General features: G+C 36.9%; 1 protein-coding gene across 1 annotated transcript in view; it reads right to left on the bottom strand.

The window, feature by feature from the left end:
• Positions 1 to 1,113: 1,113 nt before the first annotated feature.
• The window catches only part of LOC121315057 (adseverin-like), a 44,006-nt gene continuing 23,495 nt past the window's right edge, over positions 1,114 to 21,624 (bottom strand). Inside the window, exons 4-16 of the mRNA XM_041248947.1 lie at positions 18,927 to 19,076; positions 17,155 to 17,247; positions 16,558 to 16,690; positions 14,986 to 15,074; positions 14,324 to 14,539; positions 13,208 to 13,329; positions 11,579 to 11,669; positions 10,112 to 10,282; positions 9,544 to 9,718; positions 8,587 to 8,708; positions 7,595 to 7,672; positions 3,607 to 3,667; positions 1,114 to 3,415 (exon numbers count right to left, since the gene is read on the bottom strand). Coding sequence (XP_041104881.1) covers positions 3,243 to 3,415; positions 3,607 to 3,667; positions 7,595 to 7,672; positions 8,587 to 8,708; positions 9,544 to 9,718; positions 10,112 to 10,282; positions 11,579 to 11,669; positions 13,208 to 13,329; positions 14,324 to 14,539; positions 14,986 to 15,074; positions 16,558 to 16,690; positions 17,155 to 17,247; positions 18,927 to 19,076 — 1,674 coding nt within the window. The 3' untranslated portion in view covers positions 1,114 to 3,242. The remainder of the gene's footprint in view (positions 3,416 to 3,606; positions 3,668 to 7,594; positions 7,673 to 8,586; positions 8,709 to 9,543; positions 9,719 to 10,111; positions 10,283 to 11,578; positions 11,670 to 13,207; positions 13,330 to 14,323; positions 14,540 to 14,985; positions 15,075 to 16,557; positions 16,691 to 17,154; positions 17,248 to 18,926; positions 19,077 to 21,624) is intronic.

The raw sequence follows: 21,624 nt of genomic DNA, 5'->3' as shown, positions 1-21,624 counted from the left end.
TTTCAATTAGACAGCAGTGATTTGAGGCTCGTGCTGTCAGAGATTCTCTCCTTTCTTTTAGGTTGTGTTGGATTTACTGCTGTGTTAAATATTTATGATGCAAACAAATAAAACACAGTCAATACGTTCATTTGCAATTTTATTTGGTCAGTTCTGAGAGGGCATCAGCAACTTCTTGGATGTTGTTGCGCTGTTTTGTGCTCATGACATCCAGTTTACCAGCTATATTTACTAACATGGAGGGCAGACATGCGTTGCCTTTGGACATAGCTGGAATCCAAAAAAGGACAGGAATTAATTCAGTTAGACTTTTAAACAGCAAGGGTATTCTCAAACAGCTGCACTAATACTATAACAACAACAAGGGCATAATGCAGTTCATGGTAAGGGATTTTATACAAAACTGTAAACCCACAAGAGATATACAACATGACAGACCAGACACAGCAAAACACAATAATAATAGAAAAAGCTGCCCACATTATCATTAAGGTGAATTACACCACTGCTAATCATAAAATCACCCATCAGCCACTACTTTCTGCCGTCTTGGAATCCAGAGTAACAACTGACCTGCTCCCTTGCAATATTTATAGTTAAGAATAAACACGCTTATTAACATTTACACATGAAATGTGGATTTCCATGCGAAACTGTGCTGGATTTTCCTGTGTGTTTTATCATTCACACAAGTAAATGAGATTTACCCTCTCCCTCTCTTTGGCCGTTTTGTTTCGGCCACAAACCTGATTTACCCGAGTAATTCTTCCAAACGTGCACACGCATCGCTATTTCGAAGTATTTACAGTATAATCGTAAATCTCGAAAAACTACTCACTTCTAAATCTTTTGCAGTCATTTTTGTATTACTTTAGTATAAATACATGTTAATTTGGATTCATATGTTGTTTTTTTCTGACTTTATGTGAACGAAGACACACACATTTGCCCGTTTTCCCATTGGAAATAGTGATATTTTGAAATATCACTGTCATGGTCACAAAAGCAAAGTTTGTGGGGAATAATAGCCATTTTCTATACTTTTGAGGCATAAGCAATTAGGAAATAACACTTACTACCCAGGAACAAAAAAAATTGTTACACTGTGTTATTTAGAGATCACCCTTAAAAATCTCAGAAGTAAATGATGAAATTAAAACATGAGCTATGCAATCATCACCTGTGGAATAATTACTACGTGCTTCTGTATAATCATATAGAAGTTAACTGCATCTACTCACTGCATTGATTGCTGTCCCAAAGACTCATTGATAACGTACTACTAAATGGGCGCTTCCCACGATCGCAGAGGAACAAACCTGATGTAGTTGTTTGTATGCTGATTTGTACCACCCACTGTCTAATAGATTGCACTATGTCACAAAATACATTCAATTGCCAGAACCTTAGGGGTCTCACTTTAATTTTGAGTTCAAGGAGTCTGATCTCTCCTGTCCTTATTGATCAGCTTGTTAAAATCATGTTGAAATGCTCCAGCCAGACTATAGCACAATGTAGCATGCTGAACACTGTGGTGTGTATGTTTACTGCTTCTTTATCATTTAAAAAATTGCAATGCGTTTTATATCTACAGTATAATAAATATTATTAATTAACATTGTCAACCTTCAGAGGTTTGAGGGCAACTGATTTGGGATCTCAAAAGCCTGATTCAGATCTGGAACAACAGACAGGTACTGAAGTTAGAGGTCAAAGGCTGAGGATTTACTTCCTGTAACAGCCTGTCAACAAATTAACAAGCTCTAGTCAAAGAGTTTATTTGTATTCTTAATTTATGGAATTTGACACCTATGCCACTAGACTCAATGTATTCAGTGTGACCTATAACCCATATTGTTTACATTTAAAATCATAAGCTGGACTGCTGAAACCATAGCAACATTATACCAGGAGAAACGTATTTTGTGTATACAGTACAATAGCTAAATGTACAGAATAGATGTGTCTAGGATAACATTGCTGCACAATTACATTTAGATATTTCAAGTATATTTCAAAGATTTTTGTAAGAAAAAAAATAAATTTGTTTTCAGCTTCAGCATCAATAAAAGTATACTGTAAGGCAGATACTGTCCTGCTGGCATTCACCGTGTTTTTTTTTTTTTTACCAGCTTAACCTCTAGAGATTCTTCATCTTGTTTACATGAGGGAAAACTGTCAATTTGCTATATACTCCATTATTCACACAGTAACACAATACAATAAGTAATGATGAAACTAAGATATACAATCGATAATTTGGATGAAATAGAGCATTAGCACAGTCATACTAGTCCTCAAATATTAACACTGTCAAAGGATGTCTACATTTCTGTTTTTCAGTGAAGTGAAATATTGCACATACAATATGAGTGCCTTCCAGCCATATGACCATAAGGGGAAACCAAAGAAACAGGTTCCAGAGAGAACCCAGGTTAATTAAGTGCACAGTTGCCAGGGGTAGCAACTCTCATTCTGAGCATTATCTTAGCAAGTAGGTCAACAGCCTATTGGATTAATGTAGGTGTGGTTGCAGTGCCATCTGTTGGAGGTGGGATACACTACAGTTGCCTTTATTTACCTAATTTTCATGCAGTGTAGCTGCCTTCTGAAAGTACTTGTGTGACTGTTAAGGTAAAACAGGAAGCAGAATGCAAAGGAAAATAAAATCTAAAAACGTTCTGACACATACAGTAGATTTCAATATAGAATTGATAATCAGACCCTCAAACTCCCTAGTTTGAGACAAACAGATGCAATTCACTTTTCTTAATATTAATTTGCATTTATATTTTATTGATTACATATTTTTTATCATTATTTTAATAAATAGTACGATTTACTGTGAAATGCACAATTCAAATGTGTCTGATCTCTGTAACAATCAGGTGGTCCAAAGGTCAGAACAATCACATCCTTGTAAAACTCACACAATGTAAGTTTCTTTTACATTAATTTCATTCAGTATCAGACCAGAAATCTGTATCACAATTGGCACTTTAAGAGCTAAGAGAAATACTGCACACCAAAACTGCTGGCTCGAATGAACTGAACAGCTTACAATTATACTGTAATATATGAGTCACTCAACATGTAATTCAGATGTATACATTTTCTTACTCTACTATTTCATGATTTATATTCATGCATTTGTAACTTTACCGAAAGAAGACATTCAATTCTAGAAAGCGCACCCCACGTGTTCATTTCAACAGACGACAGCAATACCACCTAAGAGTATTCTAAGCCACTCTTAGAGCAGTCATGGCTCTGGCGACGGGGTCGGTATCCCATTTGGAAGTGTCCCAAGCCAGGAACCAGCCGGTAAAGGTAGGTGGTTCATGTCCTTGTTTCACAATGATGACTGGGATTCCCTTGTCCCTTCTGGTTGGATCGGTCTGTATGTAGCGCTTTGCTGGAATAATGAATAAGGACAATCATTGCACACAAAGATCTGCTAGACTAAGTAAGAACACATTTGCCATTATCAGCTGTCTTCAAATCACATTAAATGACTGGGCTGGAATGTCACTTAACACTAAAAGCAAAACAACAAAAAAAAAGTGGTATTAAAGTTTTGAAGTAAAAAAAAAAAAAATCTCTTACCCGATTTAACAGATTCGGTTTTCTCAACTTCATTTGCATCTTTGCCAATCCAAATAAAGACCTTCAGAAATATAAAAGTGCTTTCATTACAAATGGGCAAAAAAAAAAAAAAAAAAAAAAAGAAGAGCAGCTTGTTGGCAGGACCACTTTAGGGTTTTTGTAATTGCTTGCCACTGTAGCATGTCGGTTGCTTGTCATTATACATTGTACACATCTGCAGGCTCGATCCATGACCCATATGTTGCATGGGCACCCACTACCATGCCACCTTGTGAAGTCTATGACATCATACTGCTTTTTTCATAATTGTTGCTGAATAGTTGCACATCTCTTACCTCCTATACTGTATACAGACTGGTCTAGCCTACCACATAGCAGTTGACATGACCACATCAATTTGAAAATACTGCAGACTAGATTTTACAATTTTTTACTTACATGCTCAATTTTTGTGGTTGGCTAGTCAGAGTATAGAAAATTATAGAGACCTAAGCTATTACATTGTGCAATTTGGGTAAGAGAACTACAAAGCAAAGCTGCTCAAACTGTGCAAAATGATTATTAGTTTAATAAGAGACATACTGCGCAGAACGTTAGGTTACAGATGAACCCCGGTTCCCTGAAAGAGAAGACGACCAACGACAATACTTTACGGATATGCCTGCCACAGTTCAGGTGTTTACTGAGCATTTCACTGGTCACTTACAAGGGCTTGAGTAGAGTAGTATAAAAAGGGGTTGATTTGAGAAATGGGGGTGCTTGTGTAACAAGGAAGCTTTGACTGAAATGTTTAAAATCATAGGACATAGTTTCCGAATGTGACTGGTAGCTCAAATTGAATGAAATGGACTTTGAAAGTTGTATTAAGTGTCTTAATGAAGTTGGGGCAAATGAGGAAGTGCAAATCTGAGAACAGGAATGTTGCAGGAATGGCCTGAAGCAGGGAAGCTGGAAATTAATGTGAAGCTGATAAGATTGGCTTCATGACCAGGTCCTCGAGGGAGAGGTCTGGATTTGAAGAATTCAAGTTAATATATGTAGCAAAAACGAACTGCAGGAATTGATAGAAAGCTTGGAGTGTGTGGGATTCGCAACGATAGCAAACCGGCTTAAATTATGTATAGCTTGTGGTGTTATGCTGCCATCTAGAGGTTAGATTAAAATTGAAACTACTGGGTTCAGTGAAGCAGGGTATATTTCGTTATTGCAATTAAAATCCTTGTTTGTGTATAAAGCATTTGCTTTAGAACGGTTAGTCATGTATATAAATAAGTTAACATAGTTCTACAACAGGAGCCAGCAGCATTTAGATGTCACAATTTGGAGAGTTGAACTCGCTCTCACGTTGCATAAGTGCAGCATAAGGAGCCAGAAGATTGTAGTACTGAGGCACAGGCTCAGAATGCCTGTCGAATCTGCCTGGTCGCCATGGCAACTTACCACTCGCAGTAGAACTTGATATAGCATATGGAGCCAGTCTTTCTGATGAAAATGCAAACCAATTTGAATTATGAAGCTGCACTTTGAACGGTGCTGTAGCCGGACTGGAAACTGGACGGAGCAAGAAAGATTAATGTTGGAGCTCCTGCAGCTGAACAGAGAAGCTGAATGATAGGAAGAATCATGAGCAGGTAGAAAAACAGTTGATAATATCTTGGCAGCGCTGTGCAGTGAAATGACCAACAGAGAAAGGAGCGAGGTTTTAAATATTAAGCGAAGATGTTAATTTGAAGGACAAATGATGGGGTCTGCGCGTTTGCTATAAAACAAAACAAACAAAGAAATAACAAAGAAAGATATTGACAAGTGAACTGACTCCCCCCCACCTGGAAGTAGATTGCGTGGCTAATCCCACCCCTGCTGAATGCTGCCCGGGAGGCTAGAGAAGCCGAATACAGCTATAAAAATTGGAAACTCCGCGTGGGAGCACCCTCTACAGCATCTATCAAATTACACCTAAAGGTTAACATGTTGTGTCAGAGCTGCCGATTGGCCGCTCCGGGGATCGACGTCCTCGATCCCACCTTCCAAGGGAATAAGTAGTCAAGTTTTCTTACGCATCGAACCCGCAAATGCGAGTGATGTGACCTCACAAGGTTTGTTAGTCATCTTCTCTTTCTGGGAACCAGGGATACATCAGTAACCTAACATTCCCTTCCAATTCGAAGACAACCAACAGCAATACTTTTGGGAAAGTATATCAGAGACGTCATGGAGGAGCATGAGTAGAGACAGCAGACGACGGACATCTCGCTCCAGCCAAACTAATGTTTGTGGTGTGAGAGTGCAACCGCATGGACCCTTGTGCCTAATGAAGGCTTAGAGGGATCTGGTGAATGTATGAGGACTAGCCCAGCTTACTCAGCACCAAGGGTACCAATGCATAGATCATTTGAGCACCGACGAACCGAGGGTACCGATGCGGGGATCGTTTGAGCACCGAGGAACAGAGGCACGGAAGAACCGAGGGTACCGATGCGGGGATCGTTTGAGCACCGAGGAACAGAGGCACGGAAGAACCGAGGGTACCGATGCGGGGATCGTTTGAGCACCGAGGAACAGAGGCACGGAAGAACCGAGGGTACCGATGCGGGGATCGTTTGAGCACCGAGGAACAGAGGCACGGAAGAACCGAGGGTACCGATGCGGGGATCGTTTGAGCACCGAGGAACAGAGGCACCAAAGAACCGAGGGTACCGATGCGGGGATCGTTTGAGCACCGAGGAACAGAGGCACCGAAGAACCGAGGGTACCGATGCGGGGATCGTTTGAGCACCGAGGAACAGAGGCACCAAAGACCCGAGGGTACCGATGCGGGGATCGTTTGAGCACCGAGGAACAGAGGCACCGACGAACCGAGGGTATCGATGGGGGGATCGTTTGAGCACCGAGGAACAGAGGCACCAAAGAACCGAGGGTACCGATGCTGGGATCATTTGAGCACCGAGGAACAGAGGCACCGACGAACCGAGGGTACCGATGGGGGGATCGTTTGAGCACCGAGGAACAGAGGCACCGACGAACCGAGGGTACCGATGCGGGGATCGTTTGAGCACCGAGGAACAGAGGCACCAAAGAACCGAGGGTACCGATGCGGGGATCTTTTGAGCACCGAGGAACAGAGGCACCGAAGAAGCGAGGGTACCGATGCGGGGATCGTTTGAGCACCGAGGAACAGAGGCACCAAAGAACCAAGGGTACCGATGCGGGGATCGTTTGAGCACCGAGGGCGGTGAGGCGTCGAGGCACCGGAGCACTGAGCACCAACACACAGAGGCGGGTGGGTCAGTGTGCCTGTGGAATCTACTGGACAGTGGAGCTGGAATCAGGCCCGGTGGAGGAAGCACAAGTTATTGTTGTTGTGGGTTTTTTAAATTTTACTTTATTTTTTTAATTTTAAAGTGAAGGACAAACACACTCACAGACACAGCAGAAACTGAAGGATAGGGTTTTTATTTATTTATTTATTTATTTTGTGGGAGCGGGTTGGGGGCGTACACCCACTGGACGGGCTGCGTCAGCCCAGCGGCTTTGACTCAACAGCGGGCGCAGCAGAACCAACTCCCAGTGGAGGAATATGCATCTCTCTCTTTATTTATTTGTTTTTTTAGCTGCAAAAAAGCAAAGGAAAAATATGCACAGCACAGCAGAGCTGTAGGGTTAAGAAAAGCAGACCATAGTCACCAGACGATGTAGGCTGTTGAAAAGAAAGATTTCCGGGGAAGTGGCAAGCCGACTTTAAGCAATAAATTGCAGGGGAACTTCCAGAAAACTCGTAGTAAGAGCTCCTTCACACAGATTCAATCACAGCAACAAGAGGTGTTAGTATTCCTACCTGATTGTGACAAGCATAAACAAATGCTGTTGTTTTTAATTTTCACGCTGTGCCATCTGTTCTTTGCAGGGGGTGACACAAGATAAGAAGTACTGAAATTTTGACTGACCCTTAACAGAGGTTAATTTCTCACATGTGATTTATAAATTGTACCTGATCCCAAACATCCAATAACATAACATCATCTTCAACTAAATCATCCTGTGTGAATTCTCCGGGTATCTCTTCAATCTGTACAAAATTGAAAACATGATGGACATAAGAAATTGACATACAAAATATTTAATATTTTTACTTCATTTTTCAGTAGCTTCATTTTCAGTAGTCATTAAGAGTATTAGAATTTCCAGTCTGGCATATGTATGCATCACAACGCACAAAAAGAAAAAAAAAAACTATAGAAAAAATTTGAGTGAACCCAGCAAAGAACTTTCTGTGGATTTATAACACCTTGCAGAGTGTTCCTGTAATTACACCATGTAACAAGCTTTTTTTTTTTTGTTCCTGGGTAGTAAGTGTTATTTCCTAATTGCTTATGCCTCAAAAGTATAGAAAATGGCTATTATTCCCCACAAACTTTGCTTTTGTGACCAGGACAGTGATATTTCAAAATATCACTATTTCCAATGGGAAAATGGGCAAATGTGTGTCTTTTCGTTCACATAAAGTCAGAAAAAAACAACATATGAATCCAAATTAACATGTATTTATACTAAAGTAATACAAAAATGACTGCAAAAGATTCAGAAGCGAGTAGTTTTTCGAGATTTACGATTATACTGTAAATGCAGTATAATGAGAAAAATGACTCACTTCTAAATCTTTTGTAGTCATTTTTGTATTGCTTTAGTATAAATACATGTTAATTTGGACTCATATGTTGTTTTTTTCTGACTTTATGTGAACAAAAAGACACACATTTGCTCATTTTCCCATTAGAAATAGTGATATTTTGAAATATCACTGTCCTGGTCACAAACGCAAAGTTTGTAGGGAATAATAGCCATTTTCTATACTTTTGAGGCATAAGCAATTAGGAAATAACACTTACTACCCAGGAACAAAAATTGTGTTACATAGTGTTATAAAAGCCCTGGAGCTGTGAGTCAGGATCAGTAGACAAGCCTAGTGCTAGCATTACTCACAATAAATCTGCCAGTCTTATTGGAGCAGGCATATAGACGTGGGGGATGTTCCATAGTTTTGCTTTCTAGCATAACTGAAGTTTGGTAATCTTTCTTTCCACCCAGGGCATCCCAAAAACCAGCTGCATAAAAATAGAAGAAAATAATACATGGTCTGATCTTTCTTAGTGTGCTGATGCTTATTCTAATTCTCTGTAGTTTTGGCATTTACAGTTCCTTTAAAGGGGTATAATATCCTCTAAGATAGTAGCTCATGGGTTACTGTACAGGTAATGGGAGATACACATTAACTGGTGTTAGATGTCCATTATTATCCCCAAAACGTAAAATCATGCTATAAATGTGCCTTATGTACTTTTGATTTCGTATAGGAAAGGGTGATATTTCTGTTTAGAGACAGCATTGGAGGGTGCTTTTGTGAATGTAACTAATGTTTCATAGGATGTTACTTCCTTGTACAAACTGGTTTGACGTTTATTGATGTGATGAATTGAGCTGTGCTGGAATGCTGAGTTTGATTACCCAGCGTATCATAAAGCTCATAAACAGTTTGTAACTGTGAACTTTACAAGAAAATTAAGAGATGAATAAAGACTATAAAATACAATTGTGCAAATAAAGATAAATAATATAAAGCTCAATTAAAAATACATTAAAAAAAAAACTACTTAAAAGTGGAAACACCAAATCTCCCACAAGAACGTGAAAGTTAAAAGTGAAAGTACATATGTATTTGCACTGGGAGATATTTATGTAACCTGCAGCGGGGGGTGGGAAACACTGACTAATTAATATATATATATATAGATTATATATATATATATATATATATATATATATATATATATATATATATATATATTTATATATTTAATTAGTAGATATTTGATTTTGTTCTGTCACAGCCTATGTCAAATATAGTCATAGATCACATTGCTTAAAGACATTTGAACAGACCTGGTTCTTCTCCTTCCATAATCCTGTTTGCTTTGAAGTGCAATACTTCAGTCAAGTAGTTTGCTCCTTTTTCCTCCTCTCCACTTGCCCCCTTGCCTACCCAGATATATCCAGTGTTTTTGAGTTTTAGAGCATAGGCATCATTTGAGTTCAGAGATTTAGCGTCCAAGTCAACCTAGCAACAACAAAAGGGACAAGCCTTTTACCAAACAGTGAATAAAAAAGCCCAGTTTGGACCTTTAGGGTTGATGAAGCCAGAAAAAACTCTGCTTGCTGCTGTTGTATGTTTTGGCTAAACTTGCATGTTTGAGTTCAGGTCTTGTAATTGAATCACATAGTGATGTTGTTAAACATGTTTTAAGGACATATTAAAGACATATGCTCAGTTTCACATACCTTTTAGCATTGATATGGAATTACTTTCAAAACAAGCTGTTTATGTGATTCCAAGGCAACATGTCTCAAGTATGCAATTGTTCTTCATGAAATGTTACAGTGGTGTTTAATCATGATAATGAAGAGAAGTAAACAAAACAAATAAAAGCACCTTTTACCACTCTGTCTTTACCTCTGAAATTCGAGTGATGGTTTCTAGGTTTCTTCGCACTTGAAAAAGGCGAGTGGGGGGTGCAGGGGCCTGTCCTTCTTTTCTTGATGTTCCATTTTTGTAAACAATGAGAGGTTTGTCTTGGAACAAACTTAGCAAATGCGGTGGCTCCTTGCCTTGTGAAACTCTGACCTTAAAAACAAAGAACAGAAAGCAATCCAATTAACTTTTTAGTTGAAGCCGTGGTTTCCAAGCAATGACGATGCGGTTTAATCACTCTATTAGTACGAATTAGATATGATGCAGTACGTACAAGAAAAGTAATTTTAAGCTATCACTAACATATAATGAAGAAGGAGTTTTGTAAATTACATTATATCAGATGTAATCTATATTCTTCACACTACATAATTATGGAAGAATAATATGCATATAATTTTAGAAAAACTAATATTAAAGGGTACTACAATGTAATAGAATATATAATATATATATATATATATCTATATGATATAGATATACATATTTATATATATATATATATATTTTTTTTTTTTTTTTTTTTTTTGGTTACATGGTAGACAAAAAAAGAAAGAGAAGTAATACCTTTTATTGGACTATCTAACCTTATTCACAAGCTTTCCAAGACCTCAAAGGTCTCCTCTTCATAAGTGGAAGTAGGAAAGAGAGATTGAGGTTGAAATTCAAAGGTTGCATTCAGAACTTTTAACAAAAACCCATTTGAATCACTACAGTCTAATGCAAGGAAAAAAGCTGATGTTAAAAATTATACAGTATGTCACACACACACATTATATATATTATATATATATATATATATATATATATATATATATATATATATATATATATATATATATTGTGAAAGATATATATTGTGAAAGATATATATTGTTAAGAAGTAGACCCAGGAAACAAAAATTTATTTTTAAAGCGCTTACAAGCACTTTTAATGAACACAAACAAAAAATAAACAAAACAAGCAAACACCTAGCTCCTTCTTGGAGCACTAACTATACAGTCAGGATTCCTCTTACTAACACCCCAGACAGCTAAGCTGTTTACTGGTAACCCAAAACCACAAACCACACAGTACCTCACTCTGACTGCTCAGAACCAGAGCACACTTTCTGTTCCTTCTCTCAGCAGCCTTGAACTGGCGGCATTCTTTAAATACCCTGCACCTGGCTCAAATTTACAATTAACACCAGGTGCAGGGGTTTACTAAATAATAAAACCATTAGCCCATTCACCCAAATGTGCATTCTCACATGTTTTCTGCAGGGAAGGATTTTAACCCCCTCCCTGCTATCTTACTATATATATATATATATATATATATATATATATATATATATATATATATATATATATATATATATATATATACACACACACTGCTATTTTTCCAACCTTTACTAGGCACTGAGTGTGCTTCATGGAGTCACAACACTACCTGAATCCTACCTGAACTGCATTGCCACCAAGGGACCGATCAAGCTGAACTGTCAAGAATGCTGACGCAGTGAGTTCATCTTTAGTTGCACTGGAACCTTGCCTGCGGAATGGATGTATGCGCAGAGTTAACACAGAAACAGACTTTGAATACCTTAATCTCTTAATTGAACACCATTACAGAAAATTACAACTACATCCTCAGGAAATTATATACTGTACCTGTAGGAACAAGTGTCTGTGATACAATATATTTTACATCTACAGAAATGTGGAATTAGCACATCAGAACAAATGCCCATTAATAGTCATCACAACATGACCAGTGATTCCCAAGATAGTCTTCAGTAACCCAGACAAGAAGTTTGGGTGGATTTTAGTTTAGTTTTCTACTAATACAGTCTTTGCATTGTTCATATAAAACTTACTAGCCATGTTCCACTTTTAAAAGTTTACTGTGGTATACCACAGAGTTTGTTTTGTGTAAATGAAGTTTAGTATATTTTGAATATTTTTTCAAATCATTTGTCAGGTAGAGGGTTGAGAACCTCCCTGTGTAGGGGAAGTAGCGCGAGGCTGAACCAGACCTCAGTTGTTTTAACATTTTGTGCAAGCTATAGCCCTACTGAAGGAACAATGTGACCCAGAGTGATTCCATTGTTGGTAGCTCTGTGGTGGCACCTAATATTGCAACAGCAATAAAACCTGGACACCTGTGCTGGCACCGTGTATATATATATATAATATATATATCCGATTATAATATATATATATATATATATATATAATATATATATATATAATATATGCGCATGCACGTACGTGAAAGTAATCCTTAGGGAAAAGTGTACGTTTATTAGGGAAAAGTGTAAAGGTGTTTATTGTTAGTTATCACCCGTACCTTCAAAGTTGTAATTAGAGGCTGGTGTGGGCTATTTAAAGAAGGCAGTTGGTTCACTTGGGGCTGCTGTGTGAAGAGCCCGACTGTGTGTCATAGTACTGAAAGGTACTGTGTGAAGCCTTTGTTGTTATAATTGTGAAACTGTGTTTTGTTTTTTCAGCTGGTAAACAGCCTAGCTCTCCGATATTAGTTTAGTGTGCCAGTTTGTGTTAAGTTAGTGCCCGAATAGAGCGAGGTGTTTATTTTTCTGTTTTAATTCCTTGTTTATTACAAATTAGCATGTCTACGCTTGAAATTACTTATCTGTGTTTGGGTCTGGATTTTAAAAGGGCAAAACGAAAGGGCTGATACTTCTACAGTAAATAACCTTTTAGCAGGGATGGTAATAAGACTCCTATTGCATAGCAATTTCACCTATTCCAGGTTTTTCTATGAGCTGGATTAGCCAGTGTATGTATCAAGCTCAGGTGTGTTTATTAGATCAAGAATGAATCAAACTACTAATATTATCCCATCCCCGTTTTAGTCATGTTTAATTTTTAAATATCATGTTTAATATTTACTGACTTATATGTTCTCCTATACCTCACAGTAGTGGTCAGTTAAAGTTGACTTAATTAAAAATCAAATTAGGTATTTAAAAAGGAATGCTGTATCTTTTGTAAAAACAATCTCTGTAGTCCTTTAAATCACATGCAGTACACTATATTAAAAACAGGAGCTTAAAGAAGTAACCCTACCAGGTGTAGATGATCTGGCCATTTGTATAAGTATACAGGATGATGTAGCAATCCCCTCCATAGAACTGCCCATATGTACTTGGGTCAACAGGGTTCCTACCAGTGCTTTCAACACGCCATATCTATACATAGAAATATAAAGATATTCAATTATATCACTGTTAGCACTAGAGGAATGTTTATTGGCTACTGTTCCATGAGAAACTGTCTGGGAGTATAAGAATAAGACCCAAAGTCACGTAAAGAAGAAAATTATATTATAGTGACACCAAAAGGTGTTTGTACAGCTCCTGGGCAAGACTTAACTACACTGTGCTTGATTAGATAAGCTTACTTAAGCATATGCCAAAAACAAACTATAAAATGAAAATGAATGTGATCCTTCCTTCAAAAACTAACAAAGGTACTGATATTTGAGTAGACTGCATGTGTACGGTTTGTGTGTGTGTGTGTGTGTGTGTGTGTGTGTGTGTGTGTGTGTGTGTGTGTATGTGTTTGGTTATGTCTGCAGGTTTCTCTGTCAAAAACAGTTTAAAGTATATGTGAAATTATGTATGGTGTGAATACTTTTTTTAGTGCCACTGTTACTGTGTGGTTGTTTTAATACGTCACAATGGTATAGCCATTAAAATACACCTTTATTCCTGCATGTCAAAAACATCCATACGAGATGCTAACAGATGACAGATAGGTGGAAAGTCTTTTGTTGTGTAAAATCTGCTATATATTTATATACAGTAAAAAACAAAAGATACATTGCTTGAGGCTTATTCTACTGTACATCTCCAAAAATCTAAAATAAATATAGAATGTTGTAATCAACATAAATATTGTCCCAATCTGTATTACCCTAGATGCTACAGGTGCCAAATGTAAGCCAAGCCTTTAAATTCTACTCAATTTCCCTGTTGTTCTGGTGAAATATTCCAGACTGGAGAAACATCATTAGAAATGATTCTTCGTACTTGGTACTAGGACTCTATTTGTGCTATTATTGTTGTTAAGATTATATATATTTTAAAACTAGCTTTTTTACTGGTCCCTCACAACGATTAGCTTCAACACTGAAATGTTTTGGAATACCTGGCTGCTGAAATTGTGAAGAAACTTTATTACCTCTGTTTTTCCTGTGCCATTGTCCACCATATTGTATTGTGCTGCCATGTGACGGGATTGGTGCAGTTTGGAGGCATCAAATTGCACCTGTTCGATTTTTGCAATCCTTTCTGTGACAAAAACCTTGCCAAAGCCTTCACTCTGATCCTTCTCCTTCCAGTCCTTGAAAAACTGTTTGAAGATTGGAGTCTCACCACCTTCTGGAAGAACTTGGATCTAGAGTTAAACCCAGAACATTACTAGGCCAGCCTCACTGCTGTGATATTATTGATGGTCTAGGTTTTGATAAGTACTTCACTGTGTAACTAAGCATTTGTTACTGAAGTGTTGAGCCTGGAACAGGCAGGTGTGACGCAACACACGAGGAATTTTGCTGCCTGTATCACTACCATTGCTTTAATAAGGTATTGGACAGATCAGCATGAGATGATACCGCTAGTCCCACTGTGCTGCTGAGCGGTACCGCTCAAATCAAATCCAGAGAGTTTTTTTCTGGTTGCTGCACGGCACCATCAGTGGATTAGCCAATCACAGCCAAGTGGTGACAACACTTTGTGAAAAACTGGTTTTTTTCTTCATAGAATTTGACAGCTGAGACCACACTAAGTTTCGACTGAAGGTTCAAGGTGTGACCAAGTGGTTTTAATTGACAATAAAATCACCTGAGTATTCGGGGGGTATCCCATCTGTTTAAGAAATCCTTCGGCTGTTTTCATTGCGGTCTTTCTCTCATCAGGGTTAGCGTTTTTACCTACACACATCAACCAAATAAATAATGAATCAATCAGAAAAGAATATAGTTATTTAAAGATGTTAAGATACTGTGAAATAACATCTCATATTCATGGATCTCTTGTCCCTGTTTACAGGAGATTAGAAAATTAAAGACTTGTTCAGGAATTAGCCAGGAAGGAATTTGGCCCATCTAAAAATGATACCTGCATTGGAAATTGACAAGTGCACCAGGGTTGCACCAGGATTAGGGTTTACTTGCTCTTCCAAATGATGGCTCCATTAACAGTCCTGGACATGCCCAGAAGGATCTGTGGATACCCCTATTGTGCCACTGACACCAGTTCATGCAGCCATCATCCATAATGTTTGCAGCTGTGTTCAGGACCAACTCAAGCATCTGAACCTTTGTTGCATACTATTAATAAGTAACTGTGACAGAGATCGAATGATTCTTGGTGTTACTAATACCCTTGACTAAATGGCATGACAATTTATTCCTTAGGGTAGATGGAAGTCAGTCATTTAGGAAGGGGGTGGAGCTACGGCACCCAAACTCAATGACTCGGACGGGAAATGGCGTGGCATGAGCGGATGCACTCATTAACCTAGGGGTCATGAGCGAGGGTATAAATAGGGGGCATAATGAAAGTGATCTGTTCCTTGGTAAATGGCTAGTGTTTAAATCTACAAGGAGTCTGTGTTGTCATATTGTGAACATTTAGTTTTATCTTGTGTTTGTTAGTGTTAACTGTCATCTATTGTCAATAGACTACCAGTAGCAACGATCCGGAGCTGTAGTGAAAGCCAGCATAAACCCAGACATCACTTTCGCCCCTGCATTTCACAGAGAACTGTAATACACCACTAGCACTTATTCACTGTAACTAAGAACTGTGTTTGTGTTTTATGTTTAGTGTAGGTGTGTAAAACTGGACGTTTGGTTGCGGGTCAAACCCGTGGGATTCCTTACAAACTGAAGTGATACACGCCTCTGTATTCACTTCCATCATTTATTATTTACAGGTGTTTAAGGCTCTGGACATTGTAGTCATTTCAATAAACACCCTTGCACCTGTTCATAATTGTTTGAGTGATTTGTACCTGCACTGCACTGCACTCACCTGTATCCATTCACCACTTTGCCATAGTAACATATCTAAAAACTCTAAAAAATGTCATACTACCTTTATTATTTAGTCAACTCTTACCTGGTAGTAGACTACAGCAATTTCCCATGTAGGAATATCCCATCTTGGCTCTGATAGGATTTATGAATGGAGTATATTTGGGAATTATCATGACGTAATGAACTGTCCATTTCTCTGCTTATGTTGAGTGGACAGCAGATAAGACTTATTCATTCCTTAAACTCAATTATTATGACAGAGGTCAAGTTAAAACTTCCCTGGGTATTGATAAGTCATATTAAAAAGAACAGTACTTCCTCAGATGGGAAAGCTTTTGTGTTTGCCAAGGAGGGTATAGAGATAAAGCCCTACCTTTCCATACAAATATATTCCTGTTTGTTCCATTGTCCAGGATAAAGCATTCTTCAGAAAGAAGCAGGCTTTGGTTAAAGGGGTTTTCTTCTGATACTAGTGTCACCTGCATTGTTCCACTTTCATCAGAAACCTAAAATGGAAATATTACAGATAATTAAACAAAAAAGCTAAATTACAGGTTATCACACTGTATTACATTTCAAATTCAACATTAAACTTATCCATATTCTAGACACTTGGACCAAAAGGGTCCAACATAAATTTAAACTGCATTTTATTTACATACTCAGGGCTGCGTCTACTTTAAGTAGACGCAGCCCTGACAAACTACAGAATGAGAGAAGAAAGGCTATGAGTATTCTTTAGTAACATTTGATGGACCATGCACTTTCTATTCATAATTTAAGTACATAATGCTACAAATCACATTTAATTACTGTTAGTTTTTTTTTTTTTTTTTAAATCATGCTGTTTGTATTCCAAATGTTTATGGTGCTCTAGTATTGAGACTAATTTTTTCTTCAGAAATCATGTTACCATTGAAAGTATGTTAATCTATAGAGTGAATTGCATTATACTGATGAATATACGTACCATGTACAGTTTTGCCAGTTTCCTATTGGAGATATCTGCCGCTTCATCATCACTGTCATCCCCTTCTGGAAGTACTGGTTTTCGACCCAATACCTACAAAAGAGAGTCACTTTGTTACACTGAGGGTTATTTTTTCATATCAGCTCTGAAAAGATTCTATACCTTAGCTAAGTTTCATCTTATTATTTTGTTTCAAGCAGCTTTGAAGCCTATTTATGAGATTTGGTGCACACAGACAGTTGCAATGCTCCATATGGGATATTAAAGCAATGATTAGAAAAATAACCGTTATGTATTTTAACTGAGTAACTCTCAGTAAGTCCCAATGGCAAGGGTTAGCCCCTTTTCTAACTATGAACCACCAAACATGTATTACATTATTACATTCAGTAAGAATTCGAAAGACTTATAGGGTTTTGACACACTGAACACAGTTATGAAATGGTGAATGTATTTTAATAGTAAAGGCATTTCTTTAATTCTCTGATATACTAATAACCAAATTGAAAATGTGTGACCTAGGTTAAGATATCACGCAACACAGGAAATTGGTCAGAGTAGCAATTGCATTTGCCTTGAGTGAAACAACTCAGAAGCCCTTGTGGTAAAGCTTTTGGCTTTCTCATCTACGATTTTATCTATAACATAACAACATTTTATGTGTCTGGTACACGTAAGCAAACAGTCTCACAAACAACATTATGTTATAAATGTATTGATTTGATAGAAAAGTGCACATAAGTTCAAACAAGATACCAATATGATTTCTAACTTTATTGTGTATGTGTATTTTTAACCTAATAGTTCTGTCAATTAACAAGTTACTCATCTTGCCTTTCTGCTTGAAATAGCCAATGGCCAAACTATAAGAAGGGGATATTAGCTGTAGAGCATCTGGAAAAAAAACAACAATTGAAAACTGCACTATATAAATGTTTTCTTTCCTTATTTATTTATTACTCTTAGTCTTATTAAATGTAAATGAATGACAAAAAGGAATTATGCAAATATTACTGTGTACTTACATGACACAGTACAGACACTATATTGATTTAAGATATTATTTTAATAATGAGAAACTCCTATGAAAAACCCTAAGGCATATTTTCTCTAATGCGTAAACCTATAATTTACAACAACACATGAAACCCGATTTTCAAGTTACAGAATTCAAAAGCTTGATCTAAAAGAAGTAGAGTAGTCCTCTGAATTAGTTTAATTTAGGTACAACATACTTAATTTCCATATATTGTAGTTACCTCGTAAATAAACAAGATACTCCAAGAATGATCATGGAGTTCTGCGGTTATTTTACTCATGGCTGCTTGTTGACCTTTCCTCAGTACTTTCCCCCCCCTTGTCAAGTTTATACATGGATGTTATAAAGCTTAAAATAAATAACTCACATGTTGAAATTACTTTAAATTTTCCTACAAGTACCTTAGTTTTATCTTGCCATTTCTGTAACATGGCAGTTTTTTTTTTTTTTTCAACCAACTACAAATGCAATAATGAGGTAAATTCCAAGTGAATATGGTGCCTTGTCTCTTACTACTGAGCTACAAATTGCTTTCCTTTCTTAGTCTTTATTTGAAATAGAGGGAATATCACTTGTTACTGGGTACTGAGATGGGTAAAGCAAGTCAAATTTGCAGATCCAAATGGTTTAAGCTTAAACATGCATTTAAGTAAACAATAACTGCAGTGCTGAGGAAGAAGATATCAATTTAAGATGTGGATGAAGGCCTAGTTTATTCCCCATCTCCATTTACCTTTTTCATTTCTTCGGATTCATGTCCTTCTTCCACTACAATCAGCTGAGCTCTTCCATTTCTCTCATTATCTCGAATACCAGCTGCCACCTGAGCGGCCTTCAGGCGCTCAAACTTGTTGCACTTTGAGCCACACCACTGATAAACAACCTAGATAAACAGAAGGCAAAATGGAGGTTTAGGCCCTTTTGCACATTTAATGGGATTACAAATAACGCAGTGGCAATTATAAAACACATTTTCTACCAATCCATTTCAGTAGAATATTGATGAACCCAGTTTTAAAAACATGTTTAAGCTAAGTTATTGATAGTATGAAATCCTGAGGATATATGGTATCTGTCATATTCATTTATCCATCTGTATTTTTAATATGGCAAATCAAATCTTATCGTATTGGAAATAAACATGCAATTGCTTTTTCTACACTATTCTGTATATACTGTTGATACAGCTCACAGTCATCAATCTTTTTATCATAGTGACAGCTCTAATTTTGAATTTACAGCCATGGCATTTATGTTAATGACATAGTAGTTGTATAATTATCATGCAATATGATCGGGAGATCTGCAAGATAACTGCAAACATGATAATATGCTGCTAATCAATTGCTGCTAATCATTACACATAACCCCCTTAAAAAAAAAAAAAAAAGAAAATTGTATCTCTTCTTACTTGCCATTTTAAAACAATAAAATACCATTTACTATTTCTATCTGATCAAAGTGTAATTTCCACCAGTTTATTAAAGAGTAAAATCTGTCAGCAAACATTGGTGTGTGGTCCTGATAGGGTAATAGAAATATTGATTCCTAACAAAAACTAAAGCAGTCCCCTGCATTCATAATTGTTTTAAAGCTATTGTTGGGTGGACCTTACCCATATCTAACAACTCAATATTTTCAAAATCCAGACAATAATTATGTATACTCAAATAAGGTACCCCAAAAACTTTTTAAAAGCCAGAACATGATTTGGCTATTTATGTCAGATACCATTTACCACAGAACTAAAGAAAACAATTGTAAACCTGATATACCATTGTTTATAAACAAAGGCACAAAGACGTGCATCAAAGATTTGTATGCGTTATTTCTAAAAGTCTGCCCTCTTTCCAAAATCTAAATGCCTTACAGATGCAAACCATATGTGAACATCCAAAACTGCGGGCAGCATTCCAGTGTTTCTAATATTAAAATATTGACACACACAAAGGCCATATTGCAGCACTGCATAAACCATTTTAAAGAAGGTTTATACTGTTTTGCTCCATGAAGAACTAACAGCCTCTGTGGGGAATGGGTCCTATTAACAGTTTCGACTCATTATCATATTGTTTTTTATTTAAAGTATGTTTTATGAATTAAATAAAGTTAGATTTGTATTAAACAGTTCTATAATGTTGTTCGTGGATAGCACTTTATTTCAATAAACAGACTTTGATAAACATTCTTTTAATCAAGGGTTTTCAAATTTTAATGGTTCGGGGCTTTGCATTAAGCCTTCTGACTGAAGGTTCCCATCTAAAGGATCCATAAAAACTGCTGCATTCTTGCACTCGTGTCTTTGGCAGGCCTAGGGAACTTTGCTTTGTCAGATGGCAGGGTAAGACTATTTCTGTATGCACTAAAGCCCAGTGGTCCCTTGCCCCTCATCTGGGAACACCTGATTTAAATAACTGATAAGTTAAAGCTTAGTGGGCCCACTGTATCACAATAGAAGTTAAAAGTCAATATTTTCTTGACAATAATAGCAATCATCAAAAACATGAAGCAAGTGATTTTAACATGCTCTGGTTCTTCTGTATCAGCATTCTAGATAACTGATAACTTTAGAGACCCAGTATTGTATTTGTTTTACATTTATGATTATGTGTAAGTCAAGGTTAACAAACAAATGCATATCCTGACATTACTGGGAAAGAGATTAACAATAACAGAACTAATGCTGTACAATGACTGATACTGAAGATCGTTTATGAACAAAACTAATTTTTAATTGATGATAGTAGGGCAAAGCTCATTCTAACCTCAATTGCAATAAAAGTTATGGGTCAATGGGTACTGTCTTTTATTAAGGGTATATTTCCAATCTGTAGAAATGGATCTGAATTACAGGACAAATAAGGACTAAAGAATTATGGCTTATTTTTATTCCGCAAGTCAGCAATATTTTCATAAAACTTACTTGGGCCATATTCATGTGTTAAGTTTACACCCTTTTTCAGTAAAAGGGAAAACAAACTTTTAATGATAACTAGCAAGAAACAACCAATATGCATTTATGAGTTCTCATATTAACTTATTATGCTAGAAGTGTTTTGTTTTCTTGTAAAAATAAAAAAGGTCAATACTTAATGAACATGGCCCAATATTTCCTAATACCATAGTGAGTGGACTGGTCAAAGCAATACTTTTTTCAAGTAATTTTTACTGTCTGAGAGAAAGCTTCCTATTTTATTTTACTAGCACGTACTAACAACATGGAAGACACAACACATTTACTTGTCATTTTGAATATTCTTAAGAAATTCACAAAACTAGACACAAACAGCTAAATTATACAAGTCAAGATTTCTTAAGCACTAACATTGTTTCTCATTTAACAACATTACCATGGAACTTCTCCTATAAAATAAATAAATAGAAATGCAGCTCTAAAAATAAAAATATTTTTGTTTTGTCTTTAGCATGTT

The sequence above is a fragment of the Polyodon spathula genome, chromosome 4, assembly GCF_017654505.1.
Source record: "Polyodon spathula isolate WHYD16114869_AA chromosome 4, ASM1765450v1, whole genome shotgun sequence".
Lineage (NCBI taxonomy): Eukaryota > Metazoa > Chordata > Actinopteri > Acipenseriformes > Polyodontidae > Polyodon > Polyodon spathula.
The sequence above is the reverse complement of the archived record's forward strand: the minus strand, read 5'-3'. Positions and strand labels throughout refer to the sequence as shown.